The sequence below is a fragment of the Lagopus muta genome, chromosome 1, assembly GCF_023343835.1.
Source record: "Lagopus muta isolate bLagMut1 chromosome 1, bLagMut1 primary, whole genome shotgun sequence".
Taxonomy (NCBI): Eukaryota; Metazoa; Chordata; class Aves; order Galliformes; family Phasianidae; genus Lagopus; species Lagopus muta.
In genome coordinates this window covers 180,949,843-180,970,144 of record NC_064433.1, presented here as the reverse complement: position 1 = coordinate 180,970,144, position 20,302 = coordinate 180,949,843, and the positions used below count along the sequence as shown (strand labels likewise).

Genomic DNA, 20,302 nt, shown 5'->3' with positions numbered 1-20,302 from the left:
ATTGAGTTCTGAGTCATGCAAAAAGAAGCTGGTTCCCACAGTTGTGTTAGTTCTCCCTTTTAAGTAGAGGAAAGTATTTCACTTTCAGAAGGTCAGTCCGTTGGATTCTACAGTACTTTTTAAGTTTTTGTAAGAAACATTGAAGAGACACCTTGTTGCTAAATAGCTCATCTGTGAAACAGTGGAAGAGAGCATGGAACAACTCGAGCATTCATGCTGCATTTTGAACCACTGTTTTTCTTATAGCGAGCAATTTCAGATTTCATAATTAGGCTGCAAGCTGTTTCTTTCAGCGTTTTCTACTATATCAAGTATTGCCATAGTGAATGTCAAAGTGTAGCACTGGACATTGGAATCTCTGGATTTTCAATTTGGGCTTGGCTTCCTTTTCACTTTAAGCCTTTCACTTCCACTTTTCCATCTGTGTGTTTAAAAAAAGGTGACTGCCATTCTGCAAGATACTTAGGATGTTCTTTGATTTTGTTTTCTTTTTTGATACTGAAGAAAACACTAATCTTTTCTTTGAGGAAAAGCTTTTAAAATCTTACCCTGTTCCCTTTTCACTTTGGGTGATGGGTCTTGTATCAGGAGAGAATAATATCTTGTCCTCAAAGACAGCTTTTCTCCTTCTTATTCACCTGCAGCATTCTATCCTGGAATCTGACTCCCGTTATCTCTTGTAGTCAAGGCTTGTTTTGTAAGAATCTTCAGCATCTCTTGGTATAAGATGGGTCATCCTTAAAGCTGTTAGTTTTTGTAGTACTCTAGGTAAGAGTACATTGCAAAGATGGTGTCAGGACTTTCTCTGCTTAAGCACTTGGGCCTCTGCTGTTCCTGCTTTGCTATTAATCCACCAACAAACATCTTACCCTGTGCTAGCATGCTTCTAGGTAGGCATTCTAATTTTCTTCTTGCCTCAGTTGTCATTGAGAATCTGACTAACTTTGGACCAGGTGACAGCCAACTCCCTTCATGTTGTTCTCTCTGGGCATCCAGCTTTTCTGTCAAGTACACATCCTTGGTAAATCTGTGAGTTTTGTTTCACTATCTCATGATTTTTGTAGTTTCTTAACTCCCTTAACCTGTCTCATCTGGCCTGTCTTGGGGGCTTGATACTACAAGATGGTGTTTATAAGACCGCCTGCACAGGCAAAACATGCAGCTAAAGTAATTTTTATCCATCTTATTTTTACTCATAGGCAATGCGGAATCCCAGCACAGCAAATTCTCCAAAACATCAGGTAGGCTCTTAACTGATGTTTCAGCATAATTAGAAACATGAAAGCATTAGATTAGACTAGCTGAGGAACGTAAAGGCATTCTAAGAAAAAACATGCTCTGCCATACATATTTTTGAACCATTTCTCTGATCACAACCCTAACATTGTTTTTTAAGAGTGCTGCATTACCACAACTCGATATCAATATATAAATGCAATGAGGAATTCATTGCACGTTTTTCTGCGTTGAAAGCCGTGTTCTTGTTTAGCATTCTTGAAGATACCGCTGTACCGCTGTTCCAGTCCTGACGTCGTCAAGATGTGTATTTAAAGCAAACCTCTCATTGTTGCTAAGGTAGTAGTTTGTGGCTTTTAAGTTCTATTCGTATGAATGTTCTCCTCGTAAGCAGGTGTGATCTTAAAGGGTGTCTGTGAATCTGTTAATAAAGTCACTTGAAATGTTTAAGCATGTACAGTGTAATAAACATTTAATAAATTAGACTAATAAAGTAATTGCTATGGCAATATAATGGATAATTATTCCACTTTGAGATTTAGCCAGCTCTTGCACAGATGCATTTTCTCCACTGGGAACAATAATTCTATGAAGCTGTCCAAGCTCGGAGCAAATGAAAATGGTCAAAATGTGTAGCACAATAAACAGTTGAAAGTGGGCTTCTTTTGGGCACTTGAATATGAAATGAATCCCTGAAAGGGTGGATTTATGGGTATATTCAGTTTATTGCTTGCTATTACTAACATTATTCTTAATCTACTGGCTTTTAGGACAATATTTATATTGGCTTGCATTGTACTTTTTTTTTTAAGAAATACAGTATTGTGCACTATGCAGGAAAGCCAGAATAAAAGGAAGTACCCTGTATTTGGAAGTGCTGAGTACTGGTGTACTGTCGCATTCTAAAGTGTGCTGTAGAATTCATACATTACTAATTCTTCTGAGAAGGTCATCCTCAAAATGAGAGACTCAGACTTCAGAGGCAGTACTGATGTTCTGAAAAACATCTTTTGACAGTATAAGCAGAGCACTAAAACTGAAGCACTTAACCTGATTTGTAATCATTACCCAACTATTTGATTCATTTACTGAGCATTAATCATATAATGTTCCCATTGATCACTGTTAGATCTGGTTATAGAAGGCAGATGAAAAATTACTTAGAGGTTGCTGGTATAAAAGGAAATAAGCAGAGACACATGCTCCTCCACACCAGTTGGAAACACCTTATCTTCTGCTACAATTAGGTCATTCAGGAGTGATGCTTTTCTTGCTGAATGCCAAAACTGGATTCTGTCTTTCCTGGGATGCCTGGAAACCCTATCATGTTGTTGTTCCCTCTTTCAAAGTAACATATCTTCCTGTTGCCAGCTTAGAAATATGCAGCAAATGCAAGTCTTTGGAATCAGTTTCATACTTAATTCCGACAGATTTGATTTCTCAAACTTAGTGCGATTCTGGCTTAAATCAGTAAAAAGCTGTAAAAACTCGAGGGACCTTATCAGTAATTTGAAAATACGTATGGATCAGCCTATTTTCTTTGGGATAGGAACCAGTGAAAGGACTCAGGTAAACAGAAGAGTTCCAGTTACCTTTAATCTTGCTTCATAGCAAGCTCCCATCTGTACTCACCTGACTGGGATCAGTTTTAGTCTGCACTTGATAATGAGCCAAGCCAGCTTTGAGTGTTCTGGTGGGTAGAAAAGTATGTAACCGTGTCAACTTAAGTTTTGTAATACTAGTCATTCATGTTGTATCACCTAAATGTGTTTACCTAAATGTGTAAGTCATTTTAATAATGTAATGATCAGCTGCATATGGAAGATGATGTTTAGAGTCATAGAATGGCTTAGGTTGGCAGGGAATCTAGTTCTGACTCCCATCCTGTGAGCACGGTTGCCGCCCATTAAGTCAGGCTGCCCAGCGCCCCATCCAACCTGGTCCTGAACACCTCCAGGGTTGGGGCATCCACAGCTCTCTGGGCAGCTGTGCCAGGGCCTCACCCACCCTCTGAGTAAAAAATTTCTTCCTGATATCTAACTTAAAATTCTCTTCTTTTAGTTTACAGCCATTAGAGCTATTTTTAGAAGTTGCTTTCTTGATGCCTTATGCTATAGGATCAAACATTGTCTGCTGTAGTGGTGCTGTTATTGAAGTCCTAAAGTGTACATCTCATTAGATCACGGTCAACCTAGTGAATCTGGAAAATCTTTAGAGGAATTACCCAGTCAAATTCTTATTGCTTACAGATACATTCCTTCGTGAATAAAATTCATGAGACTTAGAGGAGTTTTCTGTTTTTATTAGATACACATTTGCTAATTTGTGTATGTTCTTCTAAGGAATAAGTAAAAGTAAAATCTTCCAGTGTTCAGTGCTCTGAATTCTCAGAATTAGGTCTAAATTCTATTCAGTCTAACTTTGGAGCCTGTCAAAGTCTTCATTTAGTAAATAAACTACCTCACGCCAGCATTCTTGAAGTTTGCCTTTTGTAAGGTATCTCTTTTACATAAATGAACACTGAGAACATTTTTTTAGCTTTGATCTGGATCTCTGAGCTTTTCTTAATCATAACATCAAATATGTTAGAAAGGAATGACAGAAGTCATCTAGTTCAACATCCTTCATGTAGCCCAGGCTTCTTGAGGTTTTTGTCACCTAACTTGGATACAAAGTTGATATCTTTGGTCAGGTTTTCTGGTTCTGAGTAAATGTTGCGTCCTTGCTAGGTGTAGTCCCTCTGCCATGATGCTGTAGTATCCTGTAGTGATACTGATACTCAGTGTCATGTATGGAGGCCTTTACACTGAAGGATCTTCCAGAAAGATTAAACAATTGTTCAGAGTCATCCTTCGTCTTAAGTCTTGTAAAAGATTCTGAACGAGGACATGCTTTATAATTCTGAAAGCATCAAATTCAAAGGAATTTAAAGCAAACATTGACTTCCGCTTGTACTACATGCAAGCAAGCACTCTTGGCTATGGCTTTATCCGAGGAATTTGAGAACACCAACCATCCATCCTCTTGTTCTCATCATTGTGACTTCTCTGTGGCTATCCTAAGGATGCGTATCTGTCCCAGTTAAGAGATTGAATGACAGGACTTTCTTTCCACCTCCATTAGTTCTCCTTTCAGTTTCCTACATTTATCATTCAACTGTCAACATCTCATTTAAAGTAGATGTCAGTCAACTTCTGTATAAATCATAAAATTGGATGCATAACTAGGTAATACTTGCCTTCTAGTATACAGTGGAAAAAGAGGGGTGTTTATACAGTCTACTTTCTTGTGCTAAGATTGGGAGATTCTTATTTTTCTGCCAGTAATATTAAGGCATTTTCTAATAAGATAAGCTTGTTATGCAGCCACCTGTGTGATAGGTTTCTCTGTATACGGCCATTTGTTTTCTGTCTGATGCTTCTTTTCAGCTCTGAACGAAGAGCTCTGTCTTAGAACCAGAAACGGCCCCAATTTCTGTGCAGTCTGCTGGGCTCCTTTCTCTGACTTACCTTTCTAGTACCTCTGTGCTGTTTTCTTTCGTGGTGGTTCTGTATGCCTGGAATGTGTACTGTGTTATCTCCATCTTTTTTGTCCTTTTGTGAAGTACTTCTCTGACTGTCTGTACTGTTACCCCAAGGCCTATTTCTTATCAGCTTTAGAGGGACGTTCTGAACACTCCTCAGTTCATAGAAGAATCTGCCCAGACATTTGGCCTGTCTTTCACTGTTTACTTGTTTCATGTTTGCTCTTACTTGCATAAATTATAAGCACTTGTAGTGCTAAACGGTGACTGTTTTTGAAATGTTGTTTCCATTTCTGCTAATTCTTTTTTTTTTTCCATTTTAACTGGTGTTTGATACCTTTCACCAGCTTAGTCAAGAACACTTAAAGCATTTCAGGAAAGTGTTCCTAGGAAACTATTTTTCAATGAAATATTTTTTAGTCACTTTGCACATACGCAAAAATAAAGCTGTTTGACTGTCATGTTTGTGACATTTTCTAGTAAGCAAACACTTCTGCATTCTGCAGTCAGCTTGCGTGAATTCAGAGAAGCTGGAAGTATTAATAAGGTTTTTTCCCAGGTAAAATCTCATGAGAAAAAAGATAAAATAGTAGCATTAATTTGTTATATTTCTTTTGATTAGTGTTTTGGTCCTTATTTGCACCTCTTTTTTGGGGGGAGGGGAGAGAAGTGAATTACAGTGCAGTTCTTGCTGGGCCTAGGAAACATCACAAAGCTGAAAGCAAGATGCAGGTAGGAAGTATTGTTGGTACATTTGATTTAACTGCTTTAAATGTCATATATGTATTTCAACTTAAGATTTACTTGTGTGTACACCACTTCCACTGAGATTTGAAATGTTTTTGTTTTGTTTCTTAGTGAATCCCAGTGTTATCCAGTGACGCTCTCATTTCCCATCCTTCCATGGGATCTGAAGCTGACCTAGATTGACAAGAGAAAAATGATCAGTGTTGGTTTCATCAAGGGTATTAAGCTCCCGAGAAAAAGAGTTATAAGGAAGATTTTTGCATTTTAAAAAGGCCATCAGTTCTGCTAAGGCAATTGGTCAGTAGAAGATGAGTCACTTTAACCTGAGCCTGAGATGGCAGTGCGTAACACCTTTTGCTAGGAGCAAACAGAAATTGGAGAGGGAGGCCATCCAGCTCTGGCTAATTGCTGACTCCAGCTGACACATGCTTGTCTTCCTGGAGCTCTGTGGACACACTGGGGAGGTGCAGTGTTTGGAGGCATGGGCTGATACACAGCGAGAAGGGTTTGTAGCAGTGCTACAGAGTGGGCTGCAAAACCAGACTCTATTTAGAGATGTTGATTCCAGTTTATGCTGCCCTATCCATGCTTGCAAAGGTGTTTAAAAGCTTTTGTTCAGAGTCTTTAGGCAGAAGACATTACGTAGAATTGAGTCCCATGCCAAGTGTACACAATGCAATTAACTATCACTCTATCACTATCACCTCTTGAATTAATGTTGCTGGTTTTCATGATTGCAACACTGAATGATTTAAGTTTTCCCTTTACTCTTCTCTAATTGCACAACTTCTCATTGCTGAATTCATTTGTCTTCATCTGTTTCTCTCTTTCTTTTCTACATATGCTTTAACTCTATGGCTCTCAATTAAGAGCATAAATACTTAAAGTGAAGAACTGGTACTGATAGCTCAAAGTGCAGTGGCCCCTCATTCCCCTAACACCTCTCTTCCATCTCTGTGAACCCACGAAAGTTTTCACTCTTGAATGGTGTTTAGAGTCAGAAATGTTACTCAGCTCATGTAAACCGAGTATACAATAAATAAATAAATAAATAAATTGAAGTATCTGTTTAAGTTGACCACCTTCTTCTATGTTTAATTCAGTGAGAGTATGGTATGTGAAATATACAGGGGAGTCCTTATCTTTTCTCAAAACTGTGATAAAAGATGATGAAAATAAAAATGCACTCAGAAGAGTGACTGCAGATGACCCTGAGCCCCATGTACAACTGTGTCTCTATGCAAATCTGAAAAAAAAATTGGATAGGGTCAGTGTGATAAAATTACACACTACTGGCCTTCTTTTTTGAATTCCTATCCTTATGGAGGTGACAGATCATTTGGTCTTGTACACCATATACAAAACTCAGATTTTGTGTTAACAGTAGTTAGCTGAGCTTTTATTTACCCAGAAATACTTAAAAAAAAGTTTAGCATACATACAAAAATATAGTGAGATGAAATTATAGAAATCTAAGCCAGAATTTTGTCATGGTTTTATTTTTGCCTTCGGACTTTAAGTGATATATTTTTAAAGCATGAATTAAAAGCCTCGAGTTCACTTTGCTTCATGTGGAGCTAGGACAGACTTCTATGCTACCATATGTCTTTTTTAATTACAGGAAGCAAAAGGTTATTTATTGAAAGTCAGTTTTATAAAGGAAGAAGAAATGAAAGGACCATTCTTCAGGGTATACCAGTTTAGCTTCTACTGCATGCATCTATAAGGAAAAATATACTCAATGTACTTTTGAGGGCTTGTAGAACTATGCTCATCTTAAGGAATTACTTAAAAATCATTCTGTATTTGTTTCTGAATAGCTTGGCTTTTTTGGTAATGCCTTTCCCTTCCAGACTTCCAGATTGACATAAATGTTTTACATGAATGAATGATGGAATGACATTCTCTCTAGTGGGAAGAGCTCTAGTTCTGCCTCCTCAATGAGTAGCATTAATGCAAACAGTTGTCGTTCTGCACTTCTAGCAGTGCTGTTACTGAAATAAGGACTAAAATAGTACTAATTCCATTCTTCACTAGGTCATTCACTCCTAAGAAAAGGTAGTTCTCTCTCTTGGCCTAAGACACCTATTTGGTAGGCCTTTAAGTGAGAAGTGACTTTTCATTTGTATCTGGCCAGTAACTGAAATACATTTATTTAAAGTCATATAATGTAAATTATATGTATAATGTAATTCATTATTATATGTATTAATGTATTAATGTAAATTATATGTATAATGTAATTCATTCAGTCTCTCCTACCCACTGAAGATTTAGAAAATACAGTGGTAACTTTCTCTTTTCAGATTGGTTGTGACTGTGTGATAGGTCAGGTCTTCCCAATGAGATAAAATATCACTTTATGCTCTATATGCAGGAATGACTCCATTTTGATTTTGCTTTGTTATTGCTCTTTGGGGCACTGGTCTCTGATGAAGCTTCTTTTGCATGCTGCAGGCACTTGGCTCCTCTTCTTCATCTTAGTCAGGGACTGCAAACAAATGAAATAAAAATGCAATATAGGGATCAAATTGAGGTAAGGGAAGAAGGCCACAGAGTTCTTACCACAGAGACATAGGAGCAGGGAGGGGAGGGCTCACTGATGCACAGATCTGCTATCAGTGTAGAGGATGGAAGTGTGCTTTATTCCAAGTATGAATACAAGACTGAGAAGGTGCTTAAAGCAGTGTTGCAATTCCAAGTGATATCCACCCCCTGTGCTTTTCATTTGACAGAAAACTGAGATGAACTTAGTTAAAAGTAGTTGCATTTTACGAAGGTAGTTTCTCAGAGAAGGGAAAGTTCAACTGATGTTTGGAAGACTTTTGGTCTCTGGAAGAAGGGCATAAAAATGTTGATGTGAGCAAGCAGTTTTTGCAGTTCACAAGTTCTTCCGGGATGTCAAAGACCTTCCCTAGATCTCCAGTTATGAAGCATTCCAAAAAAGAATTTTTCATATCAGTTTCTTTGTATCAGGTCTGATGTGACTGATTCAAGCTGGTAAACCTGGTTTTAAACTAGGAGCTCATGTAGTGTATGCACTTGGTCTCATTATGTAAGAAAATGTGTTGCAGCAGCCCCCTGCTATTGATACTTGCTGTGGGATGAAAGGATAGAATACAGCCCTGCCAAAAAGGACTTAGAGTACTGCTGGATGGCAAGCTGGGCATGAGCTAGTAATGTGCCCTTGCAGCCCAGCAAGCCAACTGCTGGCTCCAACATTAAAAGAAGTGTGGCCAGCAGTGTGAGGGAGGTGATCCTCTGCTCTGTGCTGGCGAGGCTTCATCTGGAGCACTGCATCCAGATGTGGAGTCCTCAGTACAGGAAAGATAGAACTGTTGGAGTGTGTCCAGAGGAGGGCCACAAAAATGATCCAAGGGATGGAACGCTTCCCTTACGAAGGCAAGCTGAGAGAGCTGGAGCAGTTCAGCCTGGAGAATAGAAGGCTCTGGGGAGACTGATAGCAGCCTTTCAGTACCTAAAGGGGGACTTCAAGAAAGAAGAAAGAAGAGATCAAGCTTTTTAGCAGGGTCTGTTGTGATAGGACAAGTGGAAATGGTCTCATACTAGAACGGGAGATTTAGATTGGATATAAGGAAGTTTTTTATGATACAGGCAGTGAGGCACTGGGATGGGTTGCACAGAGAGGTGGTCATCTTCTGTCTCTGGAGACACTCCAGGACAGGCTGGATGGGGACTATATTTACTTGGGTAAGCAATTGGGTGTGTCAGATCCAAAAACTAATGGTGTGGTTGTACTCTGCTGTGAAGGTCTAATCAGCTGGTGTGAGAAAACCTAGTCAAAACATGTAACTTGATACTAAAGGAAAACGTAGAATACATCTTGCATTCCACGAAAAAGAACAGATATATGTTAGGGGTTGAGTAGTGCTAATTCTTTTTGTTCTTAATAATTATTAAGGATGTTGAAGTGAAATCATAGGAGATTTATGTGATCACATACAAATTTATATGTATAAATATATTTACAGTGAGTTCCTTGTAGTCCTGGGCATGACTGGTTGAACTTCCATTATCAATGAAGCCAGTAAAAATTGCTTTGTCTTCAGAATCTTGACTGCATTTAAAATCTTTTAACTGAAAACACTAAAAGCATCAATTATCCTGAAATGTCATATGTTTACATATCTGAAAAGCACATTCAAATGCCTAACAAGATCTTTTCTTTTTTCCTCTTCACCCCTGCTTTAGGAATTGGCTCTCCGTAGCCAGCTTCCAACAATGGAACAAGATGGTGGATCTCAAAATCCCGTATCATCTCCTGGAATGTCTCAGGAACTGAGAACAATGACTACAAATAGTTCTGATCCCTTTCTTAACAGGTTTGTAGGAGTAGCTACTGGAGGGAAAAAAAATTGATTTAAAATTCTGTTCAGAACATGTAATAGTTTATTTTGAACATCTGTCTATGCCAAAAGCCACAGCTGTAAATGAATCTTTCCTTAAATGGCAAGTCTAGTAAAAGTTGAGGATTAAAAGCTGTCTCCTGTGGGAGGAAGTAGTCTGTTCAGACTTGTAGGAAGGTTTTTTATTCAAAGTCATAACATGTTTGCCTTTGCATAATCTGTTGACTAACAGTCATTTCAAATTACTGACTCAGAAGAATTTGTGAATAGCTTGCTATGAGATCAAATGAGCTGTGAGGCACATTTAGGACTACACCTTGAGGTTCATTTTAAGGTTGTTCCGTTCGCCCCTCCCCATCACTTCAAGTATTTAATTTAGCAATATTTTTACTCTGTTAACGTCAGGACTGCAAATAGTGGCATGTTTCATTTTATAAGCTGTACTATTTTGAAGTATGGGCCTTTTAAGTCAAGAATTAGGATTTTACAGTATAGACAAGTGTTTTTATATGACTTTTTCCTTAATCCCTCTGAGTTGAGGAGTGTTTGTTTGTTTGGAAGTACTGTCCTAATTGCAGCTTAGAGATGCTTCGTACGAATCATCACAGTTTTGGAGAACCTGCTGCAGCTTGTGATAAGTTGCATCTATATATTTTACTCAGCATGCTGAAAAGGAAAGATGAAAATGACAAAATAGTCTAATCTCTGAACCACCTATGTTTTTATTTAATGGAGTTTAAAAAAATCTATTTAAGTTTTGTCAGTATCAGTAGTTGAAGTTGTTCATTTTGTAGGGCTTTGTTGAACGATATTTTGTTAGTGGTTTAAACTGATAACATCTCAGCATCCAATACCAAAAAAGAGAAAAGTTACATACTCCATCAGAGTTCATTGGTGCTTTTCTACATTACCTTGAAATGTTAGTGTTACTTTAGGATGTTTAGTGTAAATGCTCTTGAATTATAATATGCTCATCCTTCTTTTTAATTGTGCACTCTTATACACACACATACACAAAAAAAAAAAACCAACAACCTGTAAAATTAACCTAAATTTCACATAAAATTCCAAATTCTTTCAGTGCAAGGCGTAACTTATATTTTTGCTACCAGAAGGGTTTCAAATCTGCTTGTAAGGAAGGACGTTCACATCATGTTAGAATTAACATGGTTTTGGAGTTGGGCAAGCTTAAATAACTGCCATCATCTTAGGTACTGAAAGCTTTAAAATCTTTGTAAGCCTTTGTTGCAATTCTACATCTCTTCCTGTAGTAACATTACCTGTCGCTCCTGTCTGGGCTTTTGATGCCTAAAGTACCTTTTCCCAGTTACAGATATTCTGAGAGCTCATCTTCTGTTTTCTCCAAAAGTCCTGTCCATCTCTTCAAATACTCTGTCCTGCCTCCTACAAAAACAGATCTGGTTAGAAAGCGTAATTTTCTGTTAGAGGGAGGGGTTGTTTTCCATGGAATTCATACTGGAATTTGGTGTGATCTTCAGCTGTGCTGGCTTTGTGCCGAGGAATAAAAAGCACAAGGAATCTGAAAAGGTGACGATCTACTCATCTATCTCAAATTGCATTTTGAATAACGCAGTTTAGTTACAGGCAGTAATTTTCCGTGGCGTGACAAATAAATGAAGAAGTCCTTGTAGATAGATGACCATGATATGTTGTAGTAACAAACTAGTCTGAATTCCTGGAAGGCTGTTGCCATCATACACGAAGCCTGGGTATATTTTGAACATTATCCTTAATTAATGTAATAGCCTCACTTCTTACTCTTGTTTTCTGTATCTTTAGTTTTTAGATTGCCACTGTACTCCTCTGTACATCTAATACTCCAGCAGTGGACTAAAGCAGTTTGTTGTGTTTCTGTATATATGAAATAAAAAATGATTTGTCTTTAATGACAAGTAGGAAAAAAGCTAGAAAGGACAAGGTTATTTTAACTTTTGCCAGATTGATAATTAGCAAGGACTACTTACTGGAAGTTATCATTTGCCTAGTTGCAGGTATGATTAACTTGGCTGTGTTTTTTGTAGCCCTTACCCCACACAGACTACTGAAAACTCTGTATCTCATCTCAATTCAGATAATTTTTTAAATTTACATTTTAATTTAAGCATTGTTCCCTTCTGGATATTTCTGTGTACATCACTGTGTTTAATTCTGGGATATGCATAAGGGAAAGGGATTCTCTAAGGGACGCTTGTGGGTTGCTGGCCCTGACCTAGGTGCAGCAATACAGTAGTTTTGATGTTCCTTATATTTCAATTCAGATACCCAGAAATGCTCCTTTCTCTTCACAGAGTAGATAAAGTTCCTGGTGAAACAATCCTCCTAACTTTACATTCCAGAAATTCAAGTAGCTGAATATTTTCCACTTCCTATATACTCTGAACATCCAAAAAGCATCAAAGAATGCTACATTGGAGGAAATGGAGAAAGTACACAGTGATGTTCTTATTTATGTAGTCAGACTTCTGCCTGATGTCTTCTGTCTTTATGCTATATTTCATTTTTAAGTGAAATATGACAGCAATGCAGAATATTTAGACGTTACATTATATGATTTTGGCTTTTGATTTGCTACTTGGCATATGTTTTTGACTGTTAAATTTATACTGGTTGTGTTGGCAATTCTGTATCACTCCTAAATTGGGCTTTCTTCTTCTGTATACACATATTTTAACAAGTATTTGTTGAAGAAGCATCCATTCTATTTTGGGTAATGCAGTTTAGTTGCATGCAGTAATTTTGGGTGGTGTGACTATTAAGTGAAGAAATCCTTGCTGGAAATGTTTATTGAGGAGTGATTTGAAGAAAGAGGAGGTCTGGACATTCCAAGTGTGACAGCACCAGCCAAAAAGCCTTCTCAACCAGGATGATTCAGTTCAGCATAGGCTCAGTTCTCTCAGTTCTATTTCTAGTATTTTGTCCCACAAAGTAAACAGCAATTTTTTTTCACAGAAGTTTTAAATAGCCTACTTGTGGTGATTGTTATCAAATGTGTGGTGATACTTTGGCTCTCCATATAGAAATGCCAGCTTTATTTCTTGTGTGGCAAAGATGACCTTGTGAAATCTAACATATATGTTCATGGTTGATGGTGTTTTGCTTGCATCCAATATTGAACAGCTGTTCAGCTATCTTCTGTTTGCTTCTGCATACTTGACAAGCATACACTACAGCTCAGCATGTCTCCAAATGCTAATCAACACAGTGCACAGCTTGATTGTACAGCTTGTACATCAGACTGATTTGCACTTAGGATTCACGGTGGAAAATCTGTAAGCGTTCTCAGCAATGCTACCACAGGTGGAAGAAATGTTGTTTGAAAATATTTCCAGTTGAAGCTTGGCTGTTAGACACAGGAGGAGGGAGGCAGTGCTGTATTTCTACAGCTGCTTCCGCTCGTGACAGTTTTGACTGGTGGGACTCTTTGCATCCTTTTTGCTATTGTAGCAAAATATTTCAGATGTATGCCTATGTATAACAAGTAGCAGCTCCTTCCTGCTTTTGAAAATAATTGTTCCAGTCAGGATAGTGATTTTCACTGTTGTATATAACTTTTCCTATTGTTCTACTTTCAAAGAAATAGTTTATGCGACTTAAAAGAAAGTCAGCTGAAAATTGGATCCCCCCCAGCTGACTGTAGCTCATCTGATTGGCCTGTTCTTCCCACTCCCATCCCAAATCTCCATTGCAGTCCCTTGGTCTTGCTTGCTCCACTGGTAGTAAGATGGCAATGAGAAAACTAATATATGTGAGGCCCTGTGCCATCTTGCTAACTGTTCTGTCAGCAAGATCGTTCTGAACAGGATTTGTTTACAGAATGGCTTCTGTACAGTATTTGATTTATATCAGGGCCCTCTTGCCATGACATGTACGACTGAACTGGTAGTAATGCAACAGCGGGAAGCAACTGAAGAATTGCTAAAGGAGTTCCAACTGTAGCTCCTATTTATAACAGCACTGACCTAAAAATGCACTTCGGTGGCTGATTAAACAAGGGGACATTAGCGGTCAGAATGTTCTTAATCCTTACTGAAGTGTGAAATGTACACCATTATTAAACTTTGTAATGGTTAAGGACTGTGATATGCTTCTGATGGTTTTTAGCTGTGGGTGGGTGTGAAAAGTTAAAATGGTGTGGAACATTGATAGGCAGTTTCTTAAAGCTGCTTAGGTACGTTCTCACTGAGTCAAATTGAATCTCAATAATACAGTCTTACTTGAGAAAGGTCAGCATAAAATAAAAACCAGCTGTCTCACACAGGCTTCAGCTTTTAATTAGAATGGAGCATTTCTTGTGGCAGCCATGCTATCAAAACCCCTGCACTGGTTCTAACAAAGTGTCTAAGTATTTTAAGTTCTCTGCTCTACCCTCATTTTTTGTTGCATTTTTTCTGTTACAGTGGAACATATCACTCCAGAGATGAAAGCACAGATAGCGGACTTAGCATGAGCAGTTACAGTGTACCCAGAACCCCAGATGACTTCCTGAACAGTGTTGATGAGATGGATACAGGTTTGTTCTCATTAATACATCCTTTTCAGTTATGCTGGTGTCAAATGCTCAGCCGCTTTGCAGTGAAAACAGCGCTCTGAAAAGCTCCAATGTTTTCTTTATAGTTGTTCTACCTCCTTCTGTTTCTGTCGCAGGGCTGTTACAGTTAAATTTGTGAAAAACATCCTTGTAATAAATTTTATTGGGATCATTCCTGCAGTTATATGGAATTTGGATACCGATTTGCTTTCTTAAGAAATAGCTTGTTCTGAGCTAAGAACTGTGTCTTATTCGTTATTGCTAATGTTGCACCTAAATTATATTTGACTCAGTATTGTCTTTTAAGCGTAAAAATTAAAACATGCTAAAAGACATCAAAGATCTGTAGAGATTCAGGTTAAGACACGCAAAGTTTGAAACAAAGGCAACTTCTTTGTACATCCGTGTGCAGCCAAGTCATCTTCAGTTTTTGCGATGGATTTCTATGAATCAGTGCTCAAGTGATGCAAGAGATCCAGGATTAACCTTTATCCAGTTATGATAAATTGTGGGTTTGGTGCTTCCAGTAAATTGAACATCCATCTTCCTTTTTGTTACAACTAGGTGACAGTATCAGCCAAAGTAACATACCGTCCCATCAGAACCGATTCCCAGACTACCTTGAAGCCATTCCAGGGACAAATGTGGACCTTGGGACACTGGAAGGAGATGGGATGAATATAGAAGGAGAAGAACTGATGCCAAGTCTGCAAGAGGCTTTGAGCTCTGACATCCTAAATGACATGGAATCTGTCTTGGCAGCCACCAAGCTAGATAAAGAGAGTTTTCTTACTTGGTTATAGGGGCCTCAGGGAGACTGAATTCTAATTCTGTGAAGGATCTAAGGAGAATAGGACATCTGTATCTGAAGTTCAGAACAAGTCAGTGTGGCACACTTTGGCTTGTGTTCAGAAAAAGTAAATGAACAAATATTCAGCAAGATTCTTTCATTTTGCTCTTCCTTGTCCATCGCTGCTGTTATATATTGCTGACTTTTTTCCACAGTTGACTCTGAAGAACAGACATCTTCTTGACCTTTTTCTATTGCTGTTGCAACTACTGTTGGGGGGTGGGGGAGGGAATGATGAGCCTATTTGAATGACGAATGCCATTCCTTTTGTCCTAGTGTGCGCTTGCATATCATTTTTATCTAAGTACTCAGATGTGAGAGTAAATTTCTGCATGTCACTGCTTGTAGTTTGCTCAGCTAGTTGTCTCCTGCTGCCTGTGGAAAGTGGTAAAACGTGACATACTGGGGTGACAAGCCAAAAATGATGTATCTGGTCAAATGAAGTCAATACTGATTTGGAGATATGACTTAAAGGAGGGCTGAAAACTGGCATTAAGTGTTTCCACTAGTAGCTCCTTCATTAGCCACAAAGTGCTTTTGTTCATATTTTATGTTATAGTAAATCATGAGTCATTTTACATAGAAACATATATGAACTTTGATTGTTGCCACTTATTCTAGCCTAACTCTTGTTTGTCAAAAATAGTTTGATTATTTTTGTTAGTTGATTTAAGTGTAGCTATAGGATGGGAAGTAATTTTAGGTGTTCTTTTTTTAAATAGTGAAATCTAAGGTTTTTTTCTGATTTCACATAGTCTTATTTAAATCTGAATTGTCTGCTTTTTTTATACCCAAACCATGGCTATTGTAGCGCAATAAGCTAGTGAGTGCATAAAACAGTGCGTTTTGCCTGCAACTTTTCTATTTTTTTTAAAGGCTAGCTTTGAATGTAGTCCTTAGAATCCATGACCAGTGGCTTATTTTTCATGTTTCTTTGCAAAATACTGAATTAGAAGCTAAGTGTGCTATTTACCATTCTAAAATGCATCTTAAAGTAGCAGAAACAATTTTACAGTGACTGATGCGTCCAATCTCTCTTCTGGTTTTCAGTTTTGTATCTGAATGAGTTTAGATTCTTTGATGGGAAAAAACTTGCTGAAAATTTTCTCCTGAGTGAGCGTGGGAAAATGGTCTGAACTATGAATATCACTGTAAGTTGCAATGAAAAGGCTAGAACACCAAAAAAAACAAGAATCCTCAGTAAAAACTCTGAAGTGTAATAGTTATCAAATTCCGTTTGGTGAAAAATAAGCCCTGGGCACAATGTAGAAGTCTGTAAAGATATGTGTTAGATGGTGACATGAGCAAGTAATGAAGTGTATATTAGCAGTAGAGCTTAGCATGGGATAGAGGTGAATATGAGTTATCTTTATTTTAACAGGAAGAGATGTATCACTAAGTTGTCTGCAGGAGTTGACAGTTTCCAAAGAGTATTTTTAAATGAACAAAATGAGCATGAATCAAACTTTCAGTATAAGCTATGACATTTTCTGGGGTTTTGGTTGTTTTTTTTCTAATTAAAAGTCGAGTCAGCAGTTAGCACCTCTGCAACTAAGGGCCCATCGCTATTCTCAACATAAGCCTTTATTTTCAAGGGTGTTTAACATGACTGTAAAGATGCTGTAAGCATGAAACCCGGTTTTCAGAAAAATCCCAGCTAACGGGGACTTCTCCCAGAGGGAGATTTTAATGGCTTTTTATTTTGTTGTTAAAGAAACTGGTTACCTTTCCATGTTAGGAATGGATCAGCAAAACAAATGACCCATACGATCACTGTCATTTTTATACTTCAGAAATAAACGTGCTTCAGGATAATATAAAAGAACAAAGACTGATAAAAGTCTCACTTTAAGAACTGAAGCAGCAGAGGCAGAGATTTGAATTTTGCCACTCGAAATGCACATTTACTACTTTACGTAAGGATGGTAGTATTTGAAACCCGCAGATTTGTTTCTGCCTTGTTAAGGAATGCTGGCAGGTTTTAAAATCCCAGTTTTCAAAACACAGTGGCCAACATGTTGTACTACACCAGTAGTTCAGCGGTTGACAGGCCGCTTCTGTATTGTGCAATGACACGGTAGCTCCTAAAGCAGTATATTGTGTCCAACTTATGGATTTTAGTAGCATTTTTTAAATTGCCTTATGAACTTTTCTCTCTTCTTCCCTTCAGGAAAACAAATTACACGAAGCTGTTATAACTTGAATGGTATAATGTGAAACCACAACAGCAAGGAAACAGAACTGTTTCCATTTCACTTGTCTTCCACAGTTGTATCCAGGTATCACAGCACACCGTGCACTGGGTGCAGCCTCCCAGCACGCCATGCCTTGGTGCCACGCAGACGTGTACAGAACAGATGTTCTTTCCTTGCTTTTGTGTGTTTGTCGCAGCTTTAATTTTGAGTGTTTTTTTCTCATTGTGAAAACACTAAGTGGCTTATACTGTGTTTGGGTAGCACTGTTCGGGCTAGATACTGACAGACTGGGAATCCTTGAACTGTTCTAACACTAATTCTGTTTTGTGATTCTTATTTTCATTGATTTTCAAACATTTCCGTTCTCATTTACTAGGAAGCGTACCATAGACATGCTGTACTGTTGGCAATCAACACTAATTGGGTTCATTTTTTTTATTCTGCAAACGCATTGTTTGATGAAGTGGTTAAAGTGTTTGAAATGCAAAAGTGTTTTGGGGTAGTATTTTATACTGATGTATATATTGAAACAGATCACTGTAATAATTGTAATAGCTTTTAGGCAGAATACACTACATGCAGACGGATGGGGCTGCACCGTGCTGTGCTGTTCAACACCTGGGCAGGGCGACTGCTTGGAAACAGGTTGCAGTGTCAGTAAACCACGTGGATCAAATATTGTACCATTCAGTGTTGGCGCTCACCAATGCAAAAGGAGAAGAGACAGTTTCAACGTGATTAACACTACATAGCTTTCACACATCTGGTAAATTAGTACTAAAGTGACCTTTTCACTTACAAGCATGTTTTTTTGTTTTTTTTTTAATTCAAATTAACAGGTGTGCCTGTGTAAAATAATTTGTTTTCTGTATCTTGGAAAAAAAAATACTCTACACATTTAGAATGTTGTATGTTAGAGAACTCTTAAATGCACCCTTGTCAAAAATTACATATATTAGTTACCAATGTTACTTTTTAGATATGAGCATGACTGTAAGTTAGGTACCTAAGTACGTTCTGTTACATTATTTTTCTTTATGTAATACTTTTTCAGTTGTTTTATTTGGTATAAATATATACTTTGTGCTTAAACATCTTTGTTTGTTTTTACCGTTCAGTAGGAGGTAAAGGCATTGATTTCCTCCAGCAAGACAGATGCACTGAACTGTTGAATTCCTGTCTTAGTTTCTGTTCTCGTCCCCCTCGTCACAGCTCTTGTAATCATAAGCTCCAGTCCTGCAGGCATCGTGTGCAAGCTTACCTAAGGGACAGAGGAGTCCTACTGAAGTCAGTGAAGGCTTAGCATTAAAGTATTCATCTCAGTGTGCTTGCAGTGAGAAAGCGACTCCAGAGAACCTTGTGCAGTTGGTATAAGACAGTGCTGCAGCTGTGCAAAGCAGTATAGTGAGAGCTGGTGACAGAACATCCGTCACCTTCTGTAGGCTCGCGTCCACTTCTTGCAGATGGGTTTGCAAGGTTCACTCAAAGCTATGCAGTGACTTGTGACACAATAAAGGCACGCTATTTTCATTCCTCAAGCTTTGACTTATGAAATACGGAACATGCAATGACATAATTTGAAAGTGTGCGAATTAAAAAGTTTTGATGGGATACACTAATTTTGACCTCTAAAGCAGAAATTCAGGGTTGTTTTTTTGGTCTTTTTTTTTTAATGCTATGTAGTTCTTGATAACTGAAGTTGTATTTTTGCATCTTAGCAGCTTCAGAGTTATTGGTGCTCAGTTCTGAAATGCCTCAACCCTGCCAAATTCAGTGCTGTTGTGCTTTAGCTCAGATAAAGGAGGAAGTTTTTCACCCAGAGGGTGGTGACGCACTGGAACAGGTTGCCCAAGGAGGCTGTGGATGCCCCATCCCTGGAGGCATTCAAAGCCAGGCTGGATGTGGCTCTGGGCAGCCTGGTCTGGTGGTTGGCGACCCTGCACATAGCAGGAGATTGAAAGTGGATGATCATTGTGGGCCTTCTCAACCCAGGCCATTCTATGATTCCATGATAAGGGGCCTGACCTCAGTGATTCTGTCAGTGTCTTTTACTCACGAGCCTCACTCAGATCCTTTAAATTAAAACCTAACCTATTCTACCTCACTCCTGGGAGCACAAATCCAGTGCCAGGGTGTGGCAAGGCCCCGATCTTATTTGCTGATATTACTATCTCCTGTTTATAAGGTGGTGACGTACTGCAGCAGAGGGACCTTCTGAGGCAGCCCTAAATATGCTTCATTACAGCAGGGCAGGATATCTGGTCCAGGTGTTCTGGGCTCACTTGGGAATTCCTGCTGATATATTTTCAACAGTTCAAAAATAAGAAGTATTGGTTTTACTAAGCCAGAAATAGTATGTCTCCAAGGAAGATTTGAGTCTTCATGCTAATGTGCTAGTTATCAAGGAGAAAAAAAAGCACTTTCCATCCAGGGTCATTAACAAAATAATTAAGATCAAGCTATAATCCTTCTAGCTCCTCCTGTTTGGGAGGTTCATTCTGTGAGTGGGCACATCCACTTTGTTTGCAGTATCCATATCCGTAGTCTGTTCTCCTGTAGAGAACAGGAGAACAAAGGAGAGCTCTGCTGCTTGCCCCTTGCCATCACAACATAGTGCTAATGGTGGCTGCACCCTCTGAGCAGAGATGTTTGCAACATAGGACGACGTCTGTAATGAGAATCCTAGCTGACCTTAAATGGGAGAACCAATACCTGAGAAATCCAGTCTTTAGAGTAGAACCGTGTGCCAATGTACCACATCCCATACTTTGTGTCTCTTAAAACAAGTGAGGGAGTTTGCATCTAAAGAAAAAATAAGTTGAGGAAGTGTGTTGA

At 38.4% G+C, this 20,302-nt stretch overlaps 1 protein-coding gene across 11 annotated transcripts in view; it reads left to right on the top strand.

Annotated features, from left to right (window-relative positions):
• Positions 1 to 16,492, top strand: part of YAP1 (Yes1 associated transcriptional regulator) — a 102,689-nt gene extending 86,197 nt beyond the window's left edge. For 6 of the 11 annotated variants that reach the window (XM_048947630.1, XM_048945180.1, XM_048944343.1 and 3 more), the window contains 4 exons: positions 1,200 to 1,241; positions 9,719 to 9,849; positions 14,292 to 14,404; positions 14,987 to 16,492. In XM_048947630.1, coding sequence (XP_048803587.1) covers positions 1,200 to 1,241; positions 9,719 to 9,849; positions 14,292 to 14,404; positions 14,987 to 15,225 — 525 coding nt within the window. In that variant the 3' untranslated portion in view covers positions 15,226 to 16,492. The remainder of the gene's footprint in view (positions 1 to 1,199; positions 1,242 to 9,718; positions 9,850 to 14,291; positions 14,405 to 14,986) is intronic. The other 5 variants (XM_048945980.1, XM_048946808.1, XM_048952544.1 and 2 more) reach the window with 1 other exon arrangement.
• Positions 16,493 to 20,302: the final 3,810 nt, after the last annotated feature.